We start from the raw sequence: 25,401 nt of genomic DNA, 5'->3' as shown, positions 1-25,401 counted from the left end.
GAATGAGACAAAAGAGGAAGCAGGGCTGAGATCCCGTGTGTGACTCTGTGCAGTCAGTCTGAGGACGAACCCGCCGTTCACACAGATCACAGACGCACCCGGAGGACTTTATACCACCCTCTCTCCCCTCTCTGGCTCATTTTGGTGAACAGGATTTACATGCTGCCATCTTGCTCCCTCTCAGCAAATGTGAGTAGAGTTTATATTGCTTTTCTGAGTTTTGGGTTTCAAACAGTGATCTGCAAAACCAGGGCCCCATTCATTCCTTGCGTCACTGTTTGAAATCTGTATGGTATTTTTCTGCAGTAGGATTGGGCTTTAATACATTTCTACTCGCCTCCTCTGAGCCAGCGCTCTGCCTCCTCTGTCTGTGGGAAAGTAATGAGACTTTTCCACTTGATGTGCAGTGAGCTGAACTTGACAGTCATCCGTAGTTACACTTGTGCAAATTAAAGAAGCACAACGGTTGCAACAATTGTCAGGCTCTGCGTGTGGAAGCTGCAGCAGTTGAGAGACACGCTCTCTCCTGCATCGTGATCGCTCCTGTGCGCAGTTTCTGTTTGCATTTTAAAACACTTCACTTGCTTTTCTTCTTCACAGAGGATGTGGTGGTGGCCCCTGTGACTCAGAATCAGAAAAAAAAAACCTGCATGTATCATTGCCATATACTTTCATTGCGTATTCTTCCTTCTCTTTTTCTATTTCTGCCACATTTCCTTCACATCTTTAAAGAAGTCTAGAATAGTTAAACAACTGTTTGGAGGCATTTAACACAACACTGAGTGTTTGAGATATTTGACAATTAAAATACAGCTTACTCTCCTTTACTCAGCCTGCCATCCAATCAGCAGTGGTGGAAGAAGTATTCAAAACCCTATCGGGACGACAGTGTAAAGACACCCTGGACCCTCCATGTGGTCACTAGATAAATCTGGGGGGTTGTGAAATGAATGGAAAATCCTACACTGCACAAATTTGTTTTCATTTTTTATGTCAGATTTTGTCTTATCTTTGCTTTTTTGTAAAGTATTGGATAATCTAACCTTAAAGTGTTTTTTAAGTGAAACAATCTGAGAAGTGTAAAGGGGAAGTGTCCCTTTGGTGAAACTGTTAACTCATTGGCATTTGAAACCTGTGACAAGAAGCCCCAAGGAGTTTTGTCCTGTATTTTATAACCTCATCATATGTTTTTTTTGTCAAGTAAAATCTTACTTTAAAATCTTAATTTGAAAAGTAAGAAGTAACTACAGCTGTCTGATAAATATTATGAAGTAAAACGTACATTATTTCCCTCAGAAGTGTGGTTGAGTAAATTATAAAGCAGCACAAAACTGAAACATTTTAGTCAAGTATCTCAAAATTGTACTTTGGTGCAGTACTTGGGTAAATGCACACTTTCTACCTCTGCCATCAAGATTCAAAATTCAAGATTCAAGAGTCTTTATTGTCATTGAACATGTCAATGAAATCAATGAAAGCTTTTCTTCTGCCTTTACTTTTTATCAGAAACTAGGAGAAGCAAAACACCTCCTCTTCCACGCCTCCTTTTCTCTTCCCACCTTCTCGTCCTGCTGTCACCTTTTTCTGCCTCTTTGAGGAGGTAATCCCCAACCAGCAGCTCCCCGCTCTTTGCCTCAGACTCTCTCTCTCTCTCTGCCACCACCCCCCCTTCCTTCCCTCCCCCCTCTTCCTCTCGCTGGGTGCCAGAGGAGCTCCAGTGTGAGCGAGCTCCAGTTCCAGCTGGCCTCCCCACTGCGCTGCTGGTATGGCGGACTCTCCTCTTAACCACTCCTGGCCCTCCTTCTCCAAACTCTGGATGAAGAGATGGTCCTTCAAGAGAGGTACGGTGGGGCTCCGGGTTTACAGTTACATTATATTACATTACTTTGGCTAGTGCAGGGGGGGAAGGTGGGGTGGGTGACACTTGAATAAGAGATTTAGGGGCTGTCAGCCAGTAGAGTTCATGGACTGGATGTGACCTTAGCAGGATTTGTCAGCTGTTGTCTACCACTTTGACCTGATTTGGGGTTTGTGGTGTGTGACGGTTGCAGTTTATCAGTTGAGCCTGGTGCAAAGCTCTGTGAGTCATTTCTACCGCGGGTTCACTGTTTAAGGTGTGAAAATGCACAAATGTCACCATGCATGTATAATTAAAAAGTTAAAAATGATCATTTTGTGTGATGGTGCTGACCACTGTGGGATGCAGAGTTAACAGCCTAAACAAGGGTTTTTTTAAACGATGTTTGGTGTAGCGTTGGTGTGATTTCACTTCTCTAATTGAATCCATTAAGAAACCCTGAGTTAACTGAGGAAAAAGGCTGACAAGTGGAACTGCACACACTTCACAGACTCAACAACTCATACATCTGTGCTCACCCTTCCCTCACAGCTCACTCGGCAACGCACAGAACTTGAATTATTCTGTGCTCTCTGCTCCCATGCTGTTATCTTCAGAGAGGTATGACGTGTTTTTAGGCATAAAGAAGCTGCGTAGGACGCTTCCATTTTGCTTCAGCCGTTGTGTCTGTCGTAGCTCGGCGCTTTGAAACAGCAGCCCGACGAATTTCTGATCAAAGAGGATCTGTGAGATGGCAGTTGTTTTGATGTGTGCTTCGACCTCAGATCTGAAAGACTCTGTGTTCTGTTTTCACCTGCACACATCTGTCCCACGCACACACACACAGACACACACACACACTTGTACGGCAGTCTGGGACTCATCCAGCTACTGAACGGTCACTGTGACCTTAATCCAAACACTGTCCCAGTAGCAAAGTAGTCAATAATATATTTTGTAAGATGAGTTACAAGTGTGATATTTATCTTGTCATCTGTGGTTTTCCAGTTGTGTAATATATGGGCTCTGTGTGTGTGTGTGTGTGTGTGTGTGTGTGTGTGTGTGTGTGTGTGTGTGTCTGTGTCTGTGTCATCACAATGACACTTAGAAACGTGTTCATTGTACGAGCCACTGTTGAAGACAACTCTCCCGTGTGCATTGTAATAACTCCTCGTGTACATTGGGAATAATCAACTGACCGTATCATGAGTTCCTCTTGTGATTGTCATGCAGCCTTGCACGCGTACGTACAATAAGCTTTGTGGTGACTCTTCAATTTGTGCAACACATGACACCTGCTGCCCTCGCACCCTCGATCTGCAAAGTTCAGAAAAAACGATTTAACAGGGAAAATAAAAGTGAGCAACCTCAGGAAGAGCAACAAAAGAGGGATTCCTCTTCTAAGATGGAGATGCATGCTGTGTGCAACATGTACCGAGCAGACAGAAGTGAAATTACCACTATTCATTTGTGGAGAGGAAAAGAGAAACAATATGAAACAGAAATAAAAATATTCTGTTTTATATTAAGTAAGTATTCAGAATTTAAAAGAGTTAGTGTAATTTGATGATAATTTTTGTAGCAGCAAACGGTGGGGCAAATAGCTGACTATGACAGTGCCAACATGATTATGGAGACACACACACACACACACACACACACACACACCTGAGTGTGCACTCGCACACATGGGCACACACGCTGACGCTTCATCCTCGCGTGATGTATTAGCAGATATGAGAGAGCAACCATAAAAGGCTACAGCGGCACTACGAGACAGCATCAAGCGGCCGCTGCAGCGGCTGAGTTTACACTTTACATGAGTGGGATTTGGACGCAAACAAATTCTCCCTCCAGCAGGGACACTGCCATCCCCTCAGCCTCAGACAGTGATTTAGTAATATAGAAAATAGATCTACAGCGCGTCCGTCTGGGTGTTTATGTGAGAGCATCTCTGGCTGTCGCGCTGAAGAGCGGAATGGATGCTGCTGGTTTACAGCAGGACATGGTGCAGGGCTCGCAGTGTGGCCTGTCTGCATTTCATCTCACCGTGCGACACTACCTGAGGTCTCCTGCGCACTGTATAAACAATAAGATCACATGAAGAAGAGGGAGCCACCAGGGACAATCTTCACAAACAGACACTCTGATTAAAACAGTCACATGGAAGAACTGTGTGCGAGAAAAAGCTATGAAGTGGAACTAATGTAAAGCAGCTCACAGTACTGGTATCAGGATCTTGTGAGGCTATCCTGTGATGTCAGGGGTCACAGATAGAAGCTTTGAACTACATCTTAAATATATTAGCAACAGAAACAAGCGATCAAGGATCCAATTTTTCCAATTATGTAATATCTTTTTCTGTTTTTAAAGCTGCTCTTACTTATATTTTTCTATTAACAACATGTCAAATGTGTAATGTGACAAGGGTTACCCCACATAGCATTTTATCATGTTTTGGCCTGCAAATGTGCTCTTTAGTCTCACAGCTCAGTGGATAAACCTTGTTTCCAGCAGCAGTACACACCTTTTTTTAGTGAAAAATGTCTGATAAACCCACCGTGCACCACCTGCCCTGCACCAAACAGCACACAGGCAGCAGTCGCAACCAGCTGGTGAACATAGTGAAGCATTTAGCTGCTAAAGGGCTAAATATTTCTCCCAGGAGCTGGTAGAGCGCTAATAGAGGAGTGAATATTGTCAGGTGGAGAGAAACACGACTCTAGATGAATGATAATGCTGCCTAAAAATGAGTTTTTGCAGCTTTAAAGGAGAAATTATTTAGAATTTTCAGTGGTTCTGTTTTCTTCTTTTTGTGCTGCACAGCTCAACAACACAATCTTCCAGGATCTCTTTCACCATTCCTTCATCACTGAAGTTATACTATATAACATCTGATACGACAGCATCAGTGGCAGCGGTTTCGCAGAATACCTGTTTACGCTGCTCATGTTCAATCACTAAATTCACCTTCACAGGGGAACGGAAACAGGGCAAGTCTATTCAAGGAGAATTGAGTCAGCCCGTGTGGAGCCAGGCTGGCTCAGGCTAAGGCTCGGGTTCACAGGAGGCGTCCCTTATGAAATGAGGCTTATGTAACCTGTTGTAGCTGCGGCTCTCCCCTCCTCAGATGGGCATGGTGTGGCTGAAACCCTAACAGTGAACATGACACACGCAGACGCCTCAACAGACACCACGAGACACTGACACGTTTGCTTTTTATTCATGTCAGATGTAAGAAATGTCACAGTTACACACTTTTTATCTGAAATATGTGTTACCAGCCTCCATATTTATTTGCCTCTGTACTGCACACACCTATCATAAAGCGTCTACTTACTATAGTACATCGTATCACAGGCAAGCAGCTTGTCAGGCCGCTGACAGCTCAGTGAGGGAATAATCTCCTGACATGGAGACTCATGCTGGCTCACCCTGCAGTTTGCAGCGGTGTCAGTGGTTTGTAGCGTTGTGTGAATCAAGGAATCTGTTTATGCAGTAGAAACGTAAAGGAGCTTTCAGTCAGGGGCTGGAGCAGGGGCAGTCACTCTGCTTTTCTTCCATCATACACAAAATCACTTTTGTGGTTATACAGGTGTTGTGTAGCTGCTGAACTCAACCAAGGAAGTCACTGCATTTTCAGGAAATGCTTATAATGTTGATCCATTATGTTTCAGCATCAGAGAGCAAGTCATGTAGCCAGCCCTGTGGGCCCCCCAGCGGCCAGCTCAGCATCCAGCCTCATGCTCCCAGTGGGACAGGATCGTCCTCCTCGCTGTCTCCTGCCTCTGTCACTGAGGATGTCTTCTTTGGTAGCACCAATGAAGACCAGGTAAAGCTCTGGATGCTTGATTTGGATCATTTTATTTTACATTTTTTCCGTCCTCATTAAGCAATGCCACTCGCATCTCTGTCTGGGGGGCGGTCCACCTCTGCTATTGGATGATTGACATTTTGTACAGACGTTCATGGTTCCAATATGATGAATCCTCTTGACATTTTTATTGGAAAATCCAAAACTGGATAAAACTTGCCATAAAACTTGATTGAGACTTTCATATCCCCAGAGAATGAATTGTAATAACTTTGATCTTTTGACCTTTCGTCTACTGCCATCATAGCGTCAAATTTCAGTTTCAGTTTATGACCAAGGATCAGCAAAACTAATATCAGCCTCAGCTGTACTTTGTGTTTAGCGTGAATTAGCAAATGTTAGCACGCTTACCTTCTTAAATAGATGGAAAACATGGTAAACAATATACCTGCTGAATATTAGCATGTTAGCTTTGCCATTGTGAGCATGCTGATTTTAGCATTGACCTCAAAAATGTCCTCACAAACTCACTCATGGTTGTAGCCTCTTAGTTTTGAGTTTCTTAAATTCTGGATTGCACCTGATGGTTCTTCTCTCTTCTTCTCTGTTCTTCATGTATATCCTCTTTCTCTTCTATCCTTCCTCTTTCTTGGCTTCATTCTGCTACTTTTCTCGCCTCCCTTGCTGAGTTGCAGGATACGTGTTCAGTAGTCAGCGACTACGACTGCCCCTGTGCAGAGGTGAGCAACAGCGTGGAGGACCTGCTGCGCCTCAGCTCCTCTCTCAGAGACTCTGAGTACTTTAAAGACCTGGAGGGAGGGATACCGGTTTCACAGTCTACTGCATCCTCAGTAACCACAGTCCCAGAGAGCAAAACCCCAGCTGTTGTGTCTCCAAACACAGACAGTCCTTCCATCAACCAACCTGCACAGACTTCTCCGACCACACACTCCCCTCAGGTCAATGCACCACCTCCCCCCTACTATATAGATCCTGCAGTGGAACCTCATCACAACTTTGTGGTCACTCAGCTTACTCCAAAATTATTGCCAGGTTGTATTATTGACAGCGGTGACTGCTCAGGCCCTGCAGTCGGCCTTAGCTTGACAATTAATCTGAATGGACTATTGGGAACAATGGAAACAGCCACAGGAATAACAGGATCAGAGGAAGTAAAGGAGCAACCCGTTATGGATTTAGACAGTGAGCCGGAACTTGACAGCTTTCCTATTCTGGTCAGATCCATGTCAACGTCTCGGAGGCACAGCTGGGGTGTCCCCGTGTCCCCCATTAACCTGGGAAGGAGGTAAGATGGATGGATGGAAAAAATTGAAGGGAGCAGTCTCATAAGGATGAATTTAATTATACCCAAACTGCACTTGTCTGATCAGCCAGAGCAAAAGTTTTTCATAGGTTTCTTTCTGATAAGCTAAATCCAACTTTATGCTACAGCATCACACTCAAAACTAAAAAAGTGCTGTTCAACTAAGCTGAGTGTTTCCGGTGGTTTCGGTTGTTTGCAGCTTCTAAATAATGCAGTCAAGGCTGCTTTGGGGTGAGAACAAGTACAGTGCCCCAAAATACTTCATGAAAAACTAAACTGAAAAACAATGCAAAAATAGACATAGGTCAAAGACTGCCGCACTCAAACATTTTGTTTACCTAATAGATCTATTTCACCTCCTTGTTAACTCTCCTACTGTGTGTGTTTGTTTGTTGCTGTCCTGCCAGACTGAGTCTGGATACCATGGCCATGGACAGCGATGGAGAGAGGGATGATGATGACGAGGGGGGCCAGAAAAGTCTCTTCCAGTCCAACCAGCAGCAGACCCACAGCTGTGCAGCATGTCCTGAAGATGAAACAGACGGTCCCAAGCTGAGGGTCCCCTGTCCAAGAGCCAGGGTCACTAGCATGGTAATAAAGCAACGGTAACACCTTGTGCACATTACAAATCTTATCTCAAGACCAAAACCAACAGGAGTCAGTTCCTCAATACACAGACTTCCTCGCCCTCTCTGTGACACTCAGCTCGATGACTTTTGATTTCAGATGGTTTCAGACTATTTTCGGAGGTAGATTAATACACATTTGGTACTCTATTGAGTATGTGCAGCTGCAGGATGGTGTTTGTGGGAGTGATTCAAAATAAACTACAGTGTGCATGTGTTCGTGGTAATGAACGAACATCAGTCTTGATGTGTTTTTAATGGCATTTGGACAACCATGGAGCTCTTAAGCACAGAGGATTATGATATATCAGGCTTTGGCTACACAGATATACAGATAAATGTACTGTTGTTGTCGGATGTTTAGTTGACAATAAGAATATTGCCAGATGTATCCTGTAAAGGTACAATTTGTAAGATACAGTCAGAATTTTAGTTTACAACGCTCAAATGAATTAATCAACCTTATCTATGGAGTTTTAAGAAGTAACAGTTCTGAAGTTTTGCCAACAACGTCTTCATATTGTGTGCAGAGATATCTATTGAAGTTAGCACGATAACCAGCTAGCTTGTCCGGTCTCATAATACCACTTTGTACCTCAAATACAACTGTTCACCTTCTGAATTTCTCTACTTTTCCAAACTAAGATGAGCTTAACTGCCAAGTTAACTCGTTGTAAAACGCACCTCATTCAAACTCGACAGAAACAAACTAGAACTCAACAAAACCAGCTTGTCTTTCCAATTAGAGCGACTAGCTAACTAGCTAACAGCAGCTAGTAGCTACAGCCAAAGATAGCTACAGCAAAGAGCATAGTGAGCGGCAGTTAGCGGTTACTCTGGTGACATGCTGCCCCCTATTTGTTTGGACTGACCTTTGACAGGGGCCCATTCTTACCAAGTGGCAACCTCTGGGCCTGAAAAATAAGCTAATGCGGAAGTGCCAAAAACTTGCAGTTCCTGGAATGGCCACTTGAGGCTGGCTCCGAAAGAGTCATCCCCCATAGACCCTCATATTAAACTGCCCAACTTTACAGAAGAAATAAACATGTTTACAGCCAGGTGCAAAAAAATATTTTGCTCTCTATAGCTTATTTCCTGGTTTATGAGAACTGCATGGGGAAGTTAGCTGAAGAGAGCAACATGAATGAAGGAAGGTGAATATTTCAATAATTCACTCGCTGAACTCATATTGAGGTTTATAGCTGTGCATAATTATGGGTATGTCTGCTTTGAGTGACAACATACAACCAGACTTCATTCAGCCCGCTTCAACTCCACCCACGCTCCACCTCTTTGCCCATTTTTGAAGTGGCTGAGCCTTTGGCAGAGTCAGGCACTGTTAAGATGACAACGACCGGAGCCACTGTCACTGGGCCTCACAGTGGCTCTTCAGAAACCAATGGGTGATGTCACAGAGGTCTGTCCACGTTGTATACAATCTGTGATTCTTACGTATTGTACCTTTAAGGGATTAAGTATTTCAGCTGTATGTTCGGGAGTGGAGACGTGCACGTGATGTACATGTGTGTTTATTCTTCAATGCTTTCAGGCCTGCGGTGCGCCTGGCAGGCATCTGTACTCCCGCTCAGAGATCCTCGCCACAGATGAGTGTTCCCGTGCTGCACACATTTCTCGCGTCGTGCAGACATCCAAACAGGCCGCGCAGGCTGCAGGAGGTGAGTGTTTGTACATGTGAAGGACACGTTAGTTTGTGTGCTCTACACTCAGCAGGCAGCTGTTTCCATCATATATGACCGTTTTGTCCCTCTCTTTTGCAGCGGAGGAGTTCGACCCTGAAGAAAACCTACATTCTTCTGAAGGACAGAGCCATATGTAAGTCTACACCGTCATCAGCTATGTCTGCAGCTTGAGTTAGGTTACACACCCCTTCATGACTTCATGCGGTGGAATATCTATTTCCTTTCCAGAAGCTGCTTCAGTCTGACTGGCAGCTCAGGGTTCATGATACTTAAAAGAAAAATAAAAGGATGCTCCTCTGGTTTGATTCACAGGAGGCAACTGTTGATCACTTGTGTCCCGTAAATTGTACCTGTGGCTTTTGAATGGTGCAGTACAATAGTTCACATACTGTTCTGTGGTTGTAAATTGTTATAGTCTGGTACAGCGGCCTAACTCCCACATAACAGGCGGGCTTTCCCTATTCCCTCCTGACATTTCTGCTCCATGTCATATGTCTACAACCTCCTCCTCCCACAGTCCTCTCTCTCCTTAGATGGCCCATTAGTGTGTGTGTGTGTGTAAAGTATATGTGTGCTCTGGTGATTGTGTGGATGCAGCAGACAGGGGAGGATTTGCCTCTAAATCGCAGTTTGACACCCAGCTCCCAGCAGTCTCGCCCTCTCCTCTCCTCTCCTCTCCTCTCCTCTCCTCTCCTCTCCTCTCCTCTCCTCTCCTACTCAGCTACAGTGTCTTGTTTGTCTTAGGCTGATGATACAGAAAGTTCTGCAGGAGCTAAAGCTGTACCATGGGTGAGTAAACAGGCGAGGGAGGTCTGCTTGCTCCCACCACTGATCAAATGCCACCCCAGTCTTCGGAGTAGCTGCAGAGTCAGATTGTGACCAGGGGGAAGCACTGCACTTTATGATTGTGTGTGTGTGCACATGTGTGTTTGCATGTGGCTGTCTGTGCACTGAGGCATAATACCATTATCCTGAGAAAGGGGATATGGACTACAGGTTTTTATTTTTTGATGTCACAAAATCATTAGTTGACATTGAACTCAGCTGACAATGAAACCCACCTCTTAAATGTGCACTGCTGACTAATCCATGTTATACTCTCAGATTGTCTTTATTTTCCTCAACACTATTCACCCATGCTGTGATAAAAGTCTCTTATGGTTATTTGTGGTTAATATTTGGGCCATTTTTCTACCTAAACTGTGTCTCTGCGTACTGAAATCATCTCATTGTTCCTCCACAGAGCAAAGCAGAGGAACAACAGATCAGACACCAAAGAGTCAGGAAATGTAACTTGGTACGAGTTCCTCTCTAATGAGTAAGTGCCATCCTGATCACTGCTGCCTTATCGCTAAAGCTGCAGAAATGTTCGCAATCCAATGAAATTTTTTCATCAGTGTAACTACAACTATTGAACAAAATCACTAATTTCTCAGTGAGTTTCATGTGTGTTGATTTCCACATTGACAATCACGAAAGAGCCAAACAGTTGTGAAAAATGCAGCATAACTTCCACCAGAAAAACACTGTCTTGACTTAAGCTTTTAAAAGATATAGAAAGAGTTTCAAGATGATAAGGTAAACAATTTCTAATAAATACTGAAGATTATTAAATGTGAGTATGAGATTATTCAATTTCCTTTATTTTTTTGGTGTGTTTCACTCTCTGCTTCTTCGACCAGGAATGAGGATGAGGAGGATCGTTCAGAGAAGGTGGAGAAAGGCACCAAGGTGAAGAGGACTCTCAGCTCTCTGAGGAACAGGATGGCCGGTTCCTTCAATAAAGATAAGGTAAGCCAGAGACACATGGTGCATGATGCCACTTTGAACTCATAGTGTAACATGTCATGTTGCCTGAACTGCAATGGTATATAGGACCTAATTAGCATTGAAATGTTTTAAGAGCTAAAAATGCTAAAAGTTGACTGGTGTGCATGTTGCAGCACACACGAGTCAATACTCTGTCTGCACAAACCATGTTACACATCCTGTCTCTGACACGGTTATGTGATGCGGTGCCACAGTGCCACAGTGAAAGAGAACAAGCAAATTTCCACATAAAAACCTCCTTCTGTGCTCGCTGTTCTTGCTCCTCTGCAGGGTAAGAACCGAGAAAAAGAGCAGCAGAGAGAGAAGGGGAAGGAAGCCAAAGAGAAAGTGTGCGGCGGCGGCGGCAACAGGCATTATCTGGTGCCAGGTTCTTTCTCCAGCTGTGCCACCTGCTCACTGTGTAGCAAGACCCTGCAGAAAAAGCATGGCCTGCAGTGCATGAGTGAGTACAGCCACGGGCGTATACACACCCACGGTTGTTCTCCACCTGACACACACACATGCACAGGAGCTCCACTCACGCACGAACACACATCTTGTTTTACCCATGCTATTGCACGCATGCCCACTCACCCACCTGCTGGAGCGCTCAAACTCACAGGCAACAAACTACCCACCCACACGCACGCACACACACACACACGCGCATGCACACACACACACACACACACATGCACACACACACACACACACACACACACACACACACACACACACGCATGCACACACACACGCACACACACACACACACACACTAACCCAACCAGAAAATGTAATAAATTAGAAAACATTCATGAATTATTAAGGAAATACTCAAATACTATTTTAGTTGCAATATGTGACTATTTCTGACTTGATGCTATTTTAGTACACTTGAATCCTTTATTAATGTGGCACATTACAGTATTAAAAATACAGTTGTCACTTTGTCTTCACAACTATGTCACAGTCAAGAAAGTGATAGTTTCACCAGTGGCTTTTCTTTTGCACCTTATTGAAAAGAAGATGGTGCTCCCTTTCAGTTCCTCTTCGAACAGCTTTCAAACTTATGACGCATTTCAGACAAAAACACACAGACGTTCTCGCTGCACTCTTTTCACACTTGTTTTGCACAACTCATCTCACTTGTTTTGATGTGTTATCTGATGTATTAGCACCATCCTCTGACAGTTGTTTATGTGAATCCGCAGCACGCCTTAGCTCTGCTCCTCTGACTTGAAATGCTCTTCACATTTCCTGTGTCTTTTATGTGTTGCATGTATTCTCACAATGAGAAACTATAGGCTCGACTGTCTGGAGGCAACCACAGCTTTGTGAGTCCGTCTGTGCAGTAGACCTGTACAGGACATTTCAACACCCTACAGCTCCCTTTTTCTGCCACTCTGACTCTGCAGGTCAGCTGATAAGCCTGCAAAACCCAAAGAAAGACGTGTAAAACTGTTTGTGAGTAGAGTCCAGTGGACTGCATGACAAACTGGTGAAAGCAATTTGAATTGGCAGGAATAATACCTTTTTCTTATAGGAAATGTTTGAAAATGAAAGTATCAGTATCAGTAGTTTTTCTTTCAGTAGTAAACTAAACAGATGGGTGGGGTGAAATCTGACAAACTGATCGTTGTGTGGTATTATTCTAACCACAGTTGCTGAGGTTGTGTTAAAGTACAGTTTGATTTTTGAGATTTGCAAATATGGTGATGTAAATGTTGTTGTTTTATTTTTTTAAAGCAACCATTAACATTTCCTTTAAAAGCACCTTTTTAAATTCAGTATTAGCCAGGATGTCACTTAAGTGTCTCCATAGCAGCGTTGCTGCACTGGCTAAAAAGCTATAAAGCATGTGGCAAAACATGTTAAGTTTGGTGAAATTTAAAATAGGCTACTCCACTATAATTAAAAGTCCTCCCTTTAAAATCTTACATAAAAAAGCAGCAAATTATACTTGCTCATTAAGCAGAAATGCGTTAGTTTGGGTGTGAAATGTATCATATATTTGATCATATATATCATTTGATGCATAAACGTGTGACATCTTTTTAACGTTGTAGATGTAGAGCTAATTTTAATGACTTCATATACTGTCAGATTAGGTAGTTTACTCTATAACAATACCTCATATTCTATAAGCTGATCATATGTTTAACTTATGATGTTTTTAACGTGATAAAGTGATTAGAAACTGCTGCTGTTAGATAAATAGAGTAAAAAGTACAATAGTTGCCTCCAAAATGAAGGGAGCGTAAGTATAAAGTAGCATTAAATGGAAATGCTTGTACTTGTAATACTGTAGTGTAATTGTACTTGGTTATATTCTACCACTGCTTACACACTAATTAACTCACATAACCTACACACTTTATCTCATTCTCAGAAGGAAAACAACAAAATAAAAAAATGTGTTTTATCTTTATTATATATTAAAGTTAAAATCAAAGTGTGCGTACACAGGGTATTTCCTCATGATGGACCTCGGCCACACATCTGTGGACATTCTTGTAAATTGGAGGCTGTCTTCTCCTAAGCCATGTGATCTGACGGACAATTTCACATCTTCATGTAACGTTTCAGCCAAACAGGGAAAGAGAAGTGTTCTCAATGTTAGTGCCATTTTATTTTCTTTGAAATGGAGCAGTCACTCATTCTGCACCACTCCATTATTTCATGGCTGTAACCTATTGTGTTTCCTCGCTCCTTCTGTTCTGTGAGAGACAAAGACCATTATATGTCCAGAACATTTATACACCCTGCAGTCTGTCCGGAGGGGATGTAATGTATGACTGTTTTTAATAGCGTGCTTATTAAACAAAGTTGTCCTGGCATATTTCAAAAGACACAGGGCACCACACACCCCGTGTGATTCAGACTGCGCTGCTTCATAGACAGAAACCAATTACACATCCATCTCTCTCGCTTTTCTTTCCTCGACGATTCCCCATTCACTCATCAGACGTGGCTGCTGAGTGATAAAGTCATGATTCCTGCGTTTTGACACTTGTGCTGTTACACACACGCAGCCGTGAGAAAACAAGTGAGTGGCCCTTTAATTTGAACCGAGCCCTGTGGGGATTCAGCCGAGAATCAGCCTGTGGAATGCGTCGCTTGTATGCCAGAGATTGTTCCCAGTGAGAGTAGGACACAAAACTGGACAAAACCAAGAATGTGGGATACTTGTTGCTATTGATCTCAATGGCCGAACTGAGTTATCTAGCTTACTGGCGGAGCACATTTACTTTTGGATGCAGCCGATTCAGATAAACCCGGGTCTTGCTGGAACGGTAAGAGGCAGCTACTGTAGCGATGGTCTCAAGCGGGATCAGGTGGATAACTCCCGTTGTTTCGCTCAATGGACTTTTCGGGCATCCTGACCGCTAGCTAAGCAGCTAAATGCTAATCATAGCCAACCAGCCACTTCTTGCATTTTCCTCCTGAAGGCTTGGTGTTTTGTTGAGTTGGAGTCAGTGTGCTAACAAGGGGAACCCACTTCTAAAATTTGTTTTATATTTAGTGTATCACAAACTGGCCCAAATTAAATCCCAGTCACTCTCCACGTATAGCTCGCTATTAGCTACTTAACGCTAGCGCGTTAGCCTGCCTACAACCGCTTCTATTTGAAAAACAAGGTTAGTTGGGTAAGCAGTTAGCTCTAATTAGCTTAAAGTGATAGTTTGTACTAACAAGCCAGCAGCTACATCAACACTGTTTATCTTCGTGTCTGAATGTTGCACAGCTTCCCTTCAGCTTGGCTTTATGTGCCTTTTTTCTTTGCTGCTCGCTGCAGACTTTGAAGCTCAACAGGTGATTGTTAGCTAAGCTTAGCGCCCAAGATAACTTCTGTTATTTTACCCGAAGTCAGCCGTAAATTTAGGCTTAGATGTTGTCTCTAATGCGAGGGGAGGTTAGTACAGGCAACACTATTCACATTTACAGTAATATAGCGATCTGTCGTTTAAGAGTCGAAGCTAGGCTCCAGTTGCCATTACGATGCAACTGTCTCTTGTATTTCATCTTGTGCTCCCACCCCGTTATAGCTGGCTCAGGGACTAAAGCAGCTAACAGGCTCGGTATTATGAAACGCCATAATCCTCGATGTGTTAAATGATGTTATTCTTGAGTGTCAAATTCTTGCTTTTCTTACTCCTGTGCCTCTCTGTTCTGACCGAGCTTTCTCTCTGGTTGGGTCACATGGTGCTAATTGTGCTTGGCAGGTCCGCCGGTGCATAACAGCCCACTCCACTGACTCTGGGTCTCACCCATCTCACCCCGTTAGCACACCACTTCTCCATGCATCACTGGTTTGCCTTCCAGCATGCCTGGCTCTCTGGGTGTCTGCCTTTTAAGAGATTTAAGGTCTGACTGATTTTCACCACTTAAATGTTCTTATCGTCTACTTATCGTGGTATCTGTTGGTCAGATTTGTCAGATGATGGACACTCTCATAAAGGGGGAAGATGAGGAATATGTTTTAATGAGTGAAATAATTGATATTAGACCATGTGTGACTTGCACTTGCAAATATACAGCATGCATGTATATACACTTCTGCCCTAGCTTTCCGGGAGCTTCATCTTCTCTCAGTGTCTGTGCTGCTGGTCTTCAATTGTGATCATGACCCTCCTTTTTGGGTGAGAAATGTGACCGGCCGGAGATGTTTTGCTTCACTGAGTAAACAGCTCCCCGAGCCTCAGTTCCTCTTGTTTCACCAGATGATGTCATGGGTTGGCTGGCCGGCCGCCTCAGAGTTTGCCCCAAGTGTTGATGTTTTTGTCACTGTCGTCTCAGGGAATTAGGAGTAGCCTCTTACATGCACAGGAAGCAGGTGATGTCAGTTTAGCTGCTGTGTAAGAAAGTAATGCCTTCACAACAGCAGCTGTTAAGGCCTCTTTTCCTTTTTTGTTAGTCTGCACAGCTATTTGGAATACCAGGGTTTTTCTAAGAACTGCACAGGGTGGCAGTGGGTGCTATATATGGTTTTAACATGAGTTTTTTCTTTACCAACAGAAGTGATAGGAAACCACCACATATTTAGCTCAGCCACATATTGAACACTCCCCCAAGTCTACCTAAAAGAAAGCATAGATGTGATGACAAAGATTGTATGAGTTTTTGGTTCCCCTTACATTAAAAGGCTGCTGTTTGGCTGATTATCTGCCAGTGCAGATGTTATAGTGTCCTTGTACACCTGCATGGAGAGTTTTGCTGCACAATTCCAACATTAGATTGACAGAAATACACATCTTATAAACTACACATTCAAGTTTCAATCCTCTGTCAAAACCAGCATCTAAAAGTCTGTGCAATGCTTTAGGAAAAGGTCACAGTCCCTAGTTAATGTGATGAAACTTGCAAAACCAAAAGTTTTGGAAACTGCAGTTCCACTCACACTGTCTTGAATTTGACAGTGTTTGTAGAGCCAGACTGTATGCTGAAACAACTTCTAAGTGTCCTGTTGAGTTAGTGTTTCCCTGGAAGAAACCACCCTTCGTTATCAGAAGCTCTGCTGATTCCAGTCTCATCCCATAAGATAACACAAGGCAACACATTCTTTACAGTAAGAGTTGTAGTGCAGGTGATTTTCAAATTGTTTTGATGTTTTTTTTTTTTTAAACCTGTTGGTTTGATGGTCAGTTTCTTTTTTGCTACCCAGGGCAAGCCAAAGAAAATGCAGTTCGTCTGTCAGTCAGCCGATTGCAGTGGTGACCCAGGCTTCATTTGCATTTCTAGTTCATTGAGTGACTCACTGAACTGTGCGCTGCACACCACAAGTGTGCTTCTTGTATGACAGGGTAGTTACCCGTCAGCAGATTCAGGGTGTGGTCGTAGTTTTGATGGGGGATGAGTGTCCCGTGGATCTGCTGCAAACCACTGTGCTGCTGACATGACCGAACGACTGGAACTCATCACATTACTCAAGAGCAGCAGTGCTGGTCGACACTCACCCAATGCATCCACCTGATAATGTAAATCACTATGACAGTGCAAACTGTCCTGATGTCTAAGCTGTGTATACTTTGATCTGTCTGTTGTGGCTTAGTTTCTGGTGCAGTGTTGATATATTTTCACCACGGGTATATCACACACTGTGCTTCTGTCAAACTCCAAGGTGGTCTGTGCTGTGGCTGCAGCGAGTCATTGCTGATAAGCTTTGTGATATCAGCATACAGAAAACACAGCGTTCTTGCTTATCTTTGGACAATTTTTGATTCCATTAAGCAAAACTTGTTTTGAATGCAGTTTGAGTACAGTCACTTCTACTACGCCTTCCTAAACAGAAATAGCTTACTTTTGAGTTTCTCGGTGGTGACTTGAAGTGATGTTGCAATGACATGGCTTTTTATTCCATCTAGATCTGCTTACATACCAGGTCCTCTTTATCTTTTCCTGTTTTTCACAATGCTTTTCCCAGCCCTGTCCAGTCAGTAGGTTTTGGGATTTGTTGAAGATGTACCACAGATTTGGTGATGGTATTAGCTGTTGAAGTCTGAAAGAACAAGGCTGGCAGGAAGACTGAAAGTTTGCATATTAGTTGGAACAAGGTGGAAAATTGTATTTGGGTCTGGCTGCTTCACTGCTGACGAGTTTGTTGGCTTACTGACCTCTGTGCCCATTATCCCATCTAAAGGTAAATAAAACTGCATTTTTTTTGGCCTTAAAACTGAGATCTGATCTGATCCGATATGCAGCAGAAATTTCTGAAAAGGTGTTTGTGTTCGATCTGTTGCACGTTTGGGCAAACTACGCACTCCTCTGTGTCTACACACAGTGGGCTCGCACTGGTCCAGAATGAAATAGAGCAGTTCAGTACTGCTGGATCCAACTCAAAGAGGGACACAGCAGCACTGCTGGTGAAGATTATTCAGAAGCCAGTTTCTGTTTTCTTTTCCTTCGGCTCAGCCAGCAATTGTTCATTTATTACCAGAGAGAGGGAGACAGTGGGGGTAGGTCAGAGCTTATGAATGAAATGAAATAATCGAGTAAAAGTGGTTAGGCTATATCTAAAATGTAAAAGGTCAAGATGTAGAAGACGGATTAGATTACACTAACAACCGCATAGTATATGCACATATTCTTTATTCCTTCTCACTTCACCCTCACACAAATTATTATCTCTCACTGTTTCATGCCTTTACCGCACAGGAAGAAAGGTTTTTGTGTTTGTCCCTATTGTACCAGGCAGCACACAGAAGGGGAATAAGCAATAGAGGCCTTTACATTAGGCTGTACAGCAGTTAGTGGAAGTTGCTAGTGGGGGTAATGTTTTAACTGTGCTGTTCACAGGAGTGCCACCTTTGTCAACCAGCTCTGCAACCAGATTCAAACAATCACCATACAGCCTCATCCCTCGTGTAACATGGTAAATGTAAAGGGGGCAGTGTTGGGGAAACATGTTCACTTTGATACCTGCTATAAACAGAAGTTACTGGTCATGTTAGATTCAGTTTTCCACAAGAAAAATAGGAAATGACAAAATGCAGGTTATAGAAAATAAGATTAAGATCCTTGTTACCATAAACCAGAGCACTTTAACTCACACAAAACAATGACGGTCTGATTCTAATGTCTGACTTTTTGTTCCTTTTTTGGACATGGTATTTTCCAGTATTGCGTGGCCCACTGGGTGCAGTCAGCAGAAGTCTGCTTTTCACTAATAGCTTCATTAAATCCAACTGATCAGCTTCTACACAGAGACACAGCTTTCATTTTAGTGTGTAAATGCATTTCTGAACTTGTGTAGATCTGTATACGTTTTGCATCGAAGGCCATGTGCTTCTTGTCTGCGTCAGCCTGGTTTTACCTGGCTGGGTTGGGATCAGACTTTGCATAGTGATAACTTAATTTGTTTGGCCAGCTGAGCGCTGCAGGAAAGGCTCCTGTTGCTTACCTTATACAGTATGTAGCTAGGCTGAAAGATTAAATGTTTTTTTTTGTTTTGTTTTCCAGTAATTGAGTAGAACACAGAGCGAAGAACTTAATGCCTGCAGTATGTTTTTCCAAAACAACTCTTGATTTGTATCTGTGCTAATCAGCGGAGATACAATCAGTCATTACATTGAAGCCTGAGCGGTAGCTTCGTTTTCCATACAGGGAGAAAAGTAGACAAAAAGAGAAACTTATTACTGAGAAACAGGGAGCTCCTGACCTGCCTGCAGTGTGACTCTCTGACTTGTATGTGTAAACAAACAGGGATACTGCTGCGCCAGTCTTTCACTTGATGAGCATACTTGTCTGAAAAGAAACACCTTACATTGTTATTGTGGATGGCAGCAGCTAAAGAAAGCCCTGCCTGCAGGTGTTTGTTTCAGCACCATTGCAATGCTTTGTTTGAATCCCAGCCTTTTGCTTTGAACACCGCCTCTAGGGGCTCTTGGATTGGTTTTGAAATTTCAAACTTGGTTTACTGTGTCATAGATCCCATCCACATTCAATCCAAAGGCCTCCACTGTTGCCTCTGTATACTGTGTACTCTCTATCTAATGCAGCACTGACTCTGTGTTCCTGCCCTGCTGTTTTTCAGATTGTGCTGTGAACGTTCACAAGAGCTGCAAGTCTCTGCTGGGCGAGTGCACCAGCAGCAGGAATAAGGTAAACACTACCGTGGAGCATAGAAAAGCAAGGGTACAGTGAAGTCGCCCTCGTGCTTTAACTTTTACTGTGTTCTGTTGTTTGGATACAAAGACGAGGTATATACACACGCACATGGTCAGACATGGGATCTGTAGCACAGACAATTTTTTTTAGATTGAAAACAACCGATTAGAAGAAGGCAATATTGGTATGACTTAATATACATGTATGCCTCTTTGTTGCAGTGTCTTGGCAGTCTTGGTGTAGATGCCAGTAAAAACTCTAAATTTTACTGTGCATTTACTGTCACCACTGTGACTCTAAATGCACGTGTCATGGTCAGACAGTATTGTTAATTAATTATATATTGAAAGAAATGGGATTTGGTTGTGTTGGAGAATGATATTTTCATTATTGACAAACACTTCCTGCACCTGCAGCCACAGTTATTGCCCTCTCCACGCAGCCATGCTTTATGCTCTGTAGGTACATTTTTGAGGAGGTGTGTATTAGCCATAGGGGGACCCTCTATGCAGCAACAAAGCTTCAACGTGCAGATACTGCAGCTCCTCAACAGAGAATCATACGTTAAGCAAACCGTGTGAGCAGTCTGGTGCTGTAAAGAAAGTACATTAAGAGTGTGCAATTTTTATGCATTTTGTAATCTGTTGTTTAGGTGTTAAAGTTTGAGAGATTGGCCTTGAAACCGCTGTTTTTATTTATTTTCTTCACACAGAGAGATTCTCTACCGAGGACTGGCTCATCAGGATCGCCTCACTTTGGTAAGCTGAATGTACAGATGTACCCTTGTGAATCCCATGCACCACAGTATCAGATGAAGCAGGGGCTGGGAAGGTGGTTTAGTCCCCATGTGTCAAATTAAAAAGATGGTTGCCTCTCTGGTGGTTTGCAGGGGATTAAAAAGATGAAGCCTTCTGACATCTGAAGATGGAATCATCCTTCTTTCTGTGCAGGTGTTGGTGTGTGGGTTGGGTGTGTGTGTCGGGGAGGGTGGTCATTGTGGTGTATGTGTGTGTGTCTACCTATATACTGAGTGTAAACAGGGAGATTGGCCTCCAACTGGCTGCAGGCGAAGGTGATGATTAGCCCTTGTTAAGAATTGTCAGCTGATTTTCCTCTGGTTCAGTTCTTGTTCAGACCCAGCAGAGTTCACTCTACCGTTTCTAAGCAGTAGTTGGGTTTGGAGCAAAACACGAAGAGAAACAAAAATCCGATCTTTGCTAATTGTTATTTTTAAAGGATGAAAGATGGTCCTTTATAACATTTTTTCTATTCTATTCTTTCTCAGCAATGAATGTGCATTGTGCTTTCATTCATTATCATCAAGTGGTCCATCCCGGGAAATTTCAATCAGTGCTAATTGTAACATTCAGCAGCTCCGTTGCCTGTGATTGGACCCACAGGAGACATGAATGGCTGCAACAGCAGCAGCTTAAATTAATCTCCTGCACCAGTTGTTATTCTCCTCTGAACAGCTGGAAGCCACACCTGATTTCTCCTCACGTCCTGCTCTGGCCAATCAGTAGCTTTCGCAGGGGGTCAGGAAAACAGCGAGCGATCAGAAAGTGTGAGAAATAGGGAACGTGTCTTTCCAGAAATTACTAGAAGAGATCTGACGTGAAGGATCTGGGCAGGTATAAAACCAGGCTTTGTGCTTTCCCCTGCCTCTCTTTCTCTACACCATTAAAGGGACATCACTTACTGCTTTTTCAATAATATCTACTGATACCGCAACAAATTCTATTGAACCTTGCTGGGGGGTTCGGATTATTACACTCCTCCTTCTGCCACTCCTACTAATTGTAGACATTCACAATGGAGGTAGCTGTTACTAAAGGCACTAACCGAACCACGGGGGCCTCTAAAGGTTGCTCCAGGATTGCTAAACCATCCTCCTCCTCTTCCCCATCTTCTTCTGCCTCGACGTGGGGTCATGTTGATGTTCGAGTGTTGATGCACCGTGACCTGATCACCTGCCAGTTCTTCCTATCCCAGCCTCGATCTTGGCAGAAAAAATACTGGCATCGACTTAGACGGGAGTCAAACAAGCATCCGTCCACCTCCCCGTCCACATCCTCCTCTTCTCCTCCTCCTCCCTGGTCATCTCCTCCTTTCTCGCTCTCCTCTCTTCCTTTCTCCTCACGTTCCTCCTCCGTATCCTCACATTTCCTCAGTTTACTCTTCTCTCGTATTTCCTCCCCAGCAGTAAATTACCGGGACAGAGAGCGGGAGCATTTGGGCCCAGCCTCATCACAGGCCCTGGATGGCCACGCAGGTTTTTCCAGCACCCCAGGCATGACCATTAGTCCGTGGGGTCCTAGCACTCAGCCAACTGCCGCCTATTCCACCAGCTCCACCGCTGTCCTTGCCTCTAGCCTTGGCCACAGCCTCCGTCACCACAACAGCTCAGGGTGAGTATCTCTGCCTTGCAAGTTAGACTTTTCCAGTCCTCCTCAGAAGGCCTGTCACTCAAATATATAATTCTGTAGATATTTACAGGATCTGCTGTATGTTAATGCTGGATATTTTTAGATTCTTTGCTGCTGAAATACTATTTTCTCTATGCCATCCTAAGGTGTGTATTTATAGTTGACATATCAAGGCAAGCTGTCTTTTCTAATATAACAGCCTTTTCAAAGTGAGTCTAGACGGTTCTCAGAAGTGGACTACTGCTGCATCGCTGTGAAAGGCGTGTTGGGAGATGGGAAAGCAGTAGTAGAGGGAGAGAGAGAGACAAAGACATAGGGAAGGTGTTAACCAGCAGCAGCCAGGGAGTCATAGATGGGCAACAGTAAGTAGGAAAGAAAAATATAGTTGCCTGAGTCTCTCTTTTGTCTAATTTGATGTCGTTGTTACTGTGGACCTGTGAATGCACATGTTGGCTGCTAAGTTTTTTTAGGCTGCCACTGGTTAGCGGGAATAAGTTGAATCAGTGTTAGCATGTATGCCACCTTGGACCTGTGGTTGTCGTCCCTCAGATCCCTCCCTGGGGAGATGGATGAGACAGATGCTCTCCGCTCCAAACGCTGCAACGAAGACGCCATTTCCCTCGCTCCCTCCACCACTGAGTCCATCATCGTCGAAGGTGAGTCGACTGACCGAGCTGTGGATAGAACATGAATTTCAAACGCTCCACTCTTGGTTAAAATTGTTATTGTGGCCACTCCGTTTTTCTGATATAACCACGTTTTCTCAGCCTGTTCAGTGCTGTGTGTTTGCCTGAGTACAGAGTGATCGTTTGTCTTCAGGGAGTTTTAAATCCAGGGAGGAGGGAGGAGGGAGTGTGGAGAGTGTTTTGTGGAGTCAGGGGTGACCTCACCCTTTCTCATTAAGCTGTAGTGTGTGGGAGACAGTGACGGGCTAACTGGGTACTATGTTGCCACATACAAAGAGCTACTGCACCATCTTTTTCTCCCAGCTGACCTGTTTTAGTGTTTATTGTTTTATCAGATGGACACTTTGTCACTCAGTAGCAGCTTGTTTTTCTTCTCTGGGGCTTTACAGTATATTGCTGAAGGAAGTGCAGAGAAACTAATTGGACTCTTAATAAAAGCCTTATAGCACAACACTTACTTTTAACATCTTAGCCAGAAGCTGATGGCATCATTAGAAAACCTTTGTCATACACACCTTTTTAAGGAAGTCCCCACAATTAGAAGTATTATCTGTTTATAAATATTAATGTATTTCATGTATAATGTGTAGGGTCGGCTACAAACGAGCACCTCTTGAGTCGAATGTAGGTCAACACTGACAGTTCCCACCCACCACCTAAAACACGAGTTCCGTGCAATTTTGTTACACCCCAGGTTTAGATGCGCTCAGACTAAATCGGAAAAAAAAATAGACCTCATTTTTTTTTAATATCACCTCTGATCTAGTTCTGATTGAGAAATTGTATTTCATTGTCATCACCATATGAACATGCATGATTAACACACTGCCAAAGACTGAAACGTGATGAATAAGAAAAATATTTTTGACTACACGTGTCATTCGCACTCAGCATGCCAACTTCTGACCTGTCAGATGGATGCACACATATACTGCACATTTTCCTCACACCCTGTCGTCTCTGATCTTAATCTCCGTCCTTATTTCTGCACTTTCACGGTGCATTTTGCTGTCATGACTGCATGACAGCTTATCTCATACACACAGTAGTGTCATAATTATCACATAATTTGGTGGGTAAAGCCATATATTTCAGATTTTGAAAATCTTGGGATTAACAAGGAGAGTATAGATAAATTGTGTTGTCGAGTCAAGATTGATTAGTTCACATCGCCTTGTCACTATCTGCAGGCATCATTTCCAGCGCTGCCAAAACACAAAAAGTCGAGACATTAAGTCAGCAATGAACTATTCTTAAAGTTGGATGCTTCACAATAACTAATTGTTGACCTTTATGAGGAGAATCATCTCTTGAAATTTGTTGTTCATCACGTATGAATGATTCTGCTAAAGTCATCGGAGGACTTGAGTTACCGTTAGTCCTGCAGAGAAAACAAGATCTTTTCGTTTTGTGTCATCAATCAGTTTGAGTGTCTCCTTAGTCATGATGAGACCGACCTTTTGCTGCTGTTCTCCCACAGTTACTGCTCTGCTGACTTTTACTTCTGGCTTTCTTGTGATGAGACTGACCTTAACACACACCCCCCATGTTTATGAATTTCCTGCCATAACACAAGTCAGCTTGAGATGTTTTTTGTTTTTGTATTACAACACTGTAATGTGTTATAGTTTTTGACGTCTCTGCTTCTCTCCTCAGATGCTCACTATGCAGCAGTACGGGCTGATCTGGAATCTGATGCGCAGGACATGGAGGCAGAGTCATGGAGTTTGGCAGTTGACCAGCAGCATGTTAAGAAGCACTCTAAAGAAATGGTGAAGAGACAGGATGTAATATATGGTAAGTGTGATTTCTTAGATCACACCTGTACCTGTCTAGTCGAGGACCCATCCGATGGATTGATGGATAGCTCACTGATTGGTGAACTGTCATCTTTGCTCATTCGTGCTATACAAATGGAATGAGAGAATCAAAAATAGTTCATTAGGTGTTTTTTTTAATTCCATGCATTCTCCTTTGTGTCAGAACCTGGTGCCTAATTGCCAACAATGCAACTCAAGCACTGGTAGTTTGGTTCAGTGATGCACCGATCAATCCGTTTTTCAGCCAGTGACCAGATGTATCCAGTTTTGTGCCGGTCAAAATAACACGCTTGTGGTCCGCCCCCCCAACACAACTGCCAGCCCCCCACCCCTGAAAAAAAACAAATATTTCATTTATGTTTTTTCCCTAATTTATGTGCACTCATTTCATCTCAGCTCAGTGTGCGAGTCTTTACTGTGTTTTAGTATCATTTGCAGTCTTCCTGTCTGAGAGCTTTCTCTTCTCTCCTCTGCTGCTGCTCTGTGTGTTTCACCGAGGGCGAGGCTTCGTCCGTCCACTCCACACACACACACACACACACACACACACAAGCACACACACACACAGAAGGTAACCTGGTGCAGTTTTGAAGACGTTATTTAATAGTCAACATTTTATTATGAACAAGCAATTCAATTTTCCATTTAAAAAAGGTAAAAAATATTTTTGTAGGCTGTCAATTATAGTTCTTAAAAAGGATTGACCAAAACAGTTGGTGCATCTCTAGTTAATTTGGAGTTTTGAGTCTGTTATA

The 25,401-nt window shown here is 43.3% G+C and overlaps 1 protein-coding gene across 3 annotated transcripts in view; it reads left to right on the top strand.

The window, feature by feature from the left end:
• Positions 1-71: 71 nt before the first annotated feature.
• Positions 72-25,401, top strand: part of arhgef18b (rho/rac guanine nucleotide exchange factor (GEF) 18b) — a 43,600-nt gene continuing 18,270 nt past the window's right edge. The window contains exons 1-15 of one of the 3 annotated variants that reach the window (XM_041935184.1): positions 72-189; positions 1,507-1,841; positions 5,515-5,669; positions 6,347-6,957; positions 7,383-7,566; positions 9,151-9,277; positions 9,380-9,434; positions 10,545-10,619; positions 10,984-11,092; positions 11,402-11,573; positions 19,641-19,708; positions 20,427-20,472; positions 21,918-22,122; positions 22,690-22,796; positions 24,483-24,623. In XM_041935184.1, coding sequence (XP_041791118.1) covers positions 1,766-1,841; positions 5,515-5,669; positions 6,347-6,957; positions 7,383-7,566; positions 9,151-9,277; positions 9,380-9,434; positions 10,545-10,619; positions 10,984-11,092; positions 11,402-11,573; positions 19,641-19,708; positions 20,427-20,472; positions 21,918-22,122; positions 22,690-22,796; positions 24,483-24,623 — 2,131 coding nt within the window. In that variant the 5' untranslated portion in view covers positions 72-189; positions 1,507-1,765. Of the gene's footprint in view, positions 190-1,506; positions 1,842-5,514; positions 5,670-6,346; positions 6,958-7,382; positions 7,567-9,150; positions 9,278-9,379; positions 9,435-10,544; positions 10,620-10,983; positions 11,093-11,401; positions 11,574-19,640; positions 19,709-20,426; positions 20,473-21,914; positions 22,123-22,689; positions 22,797-24,482; positions 24,624-25,401 lie in introns of all 3 variants that reach the window. The other 2 variants (XM_041935183.1, XM_041935185.1) reach the window with 2 other exon arrangements.

This window comes from Chelmon rostratus, chromosome 4, assembly GCF_017976325.1.
Source record: "Chelmon rostratus isolate fCheRos1 chromosome 4, fCheRos1.pri, whole genome shotgun sequence".
Lineage (NCBI taxonomy): Eukaryota > Metazoa > Chordata > Actinopteri > Chaetodontiformes > Chaetodontidae > Chelmon > Chelmon rostratus.
Note: the sequence above shows the minus strand (reverse complement) of the source record. Positions and strands in the feature narration are given on the sequence as shown.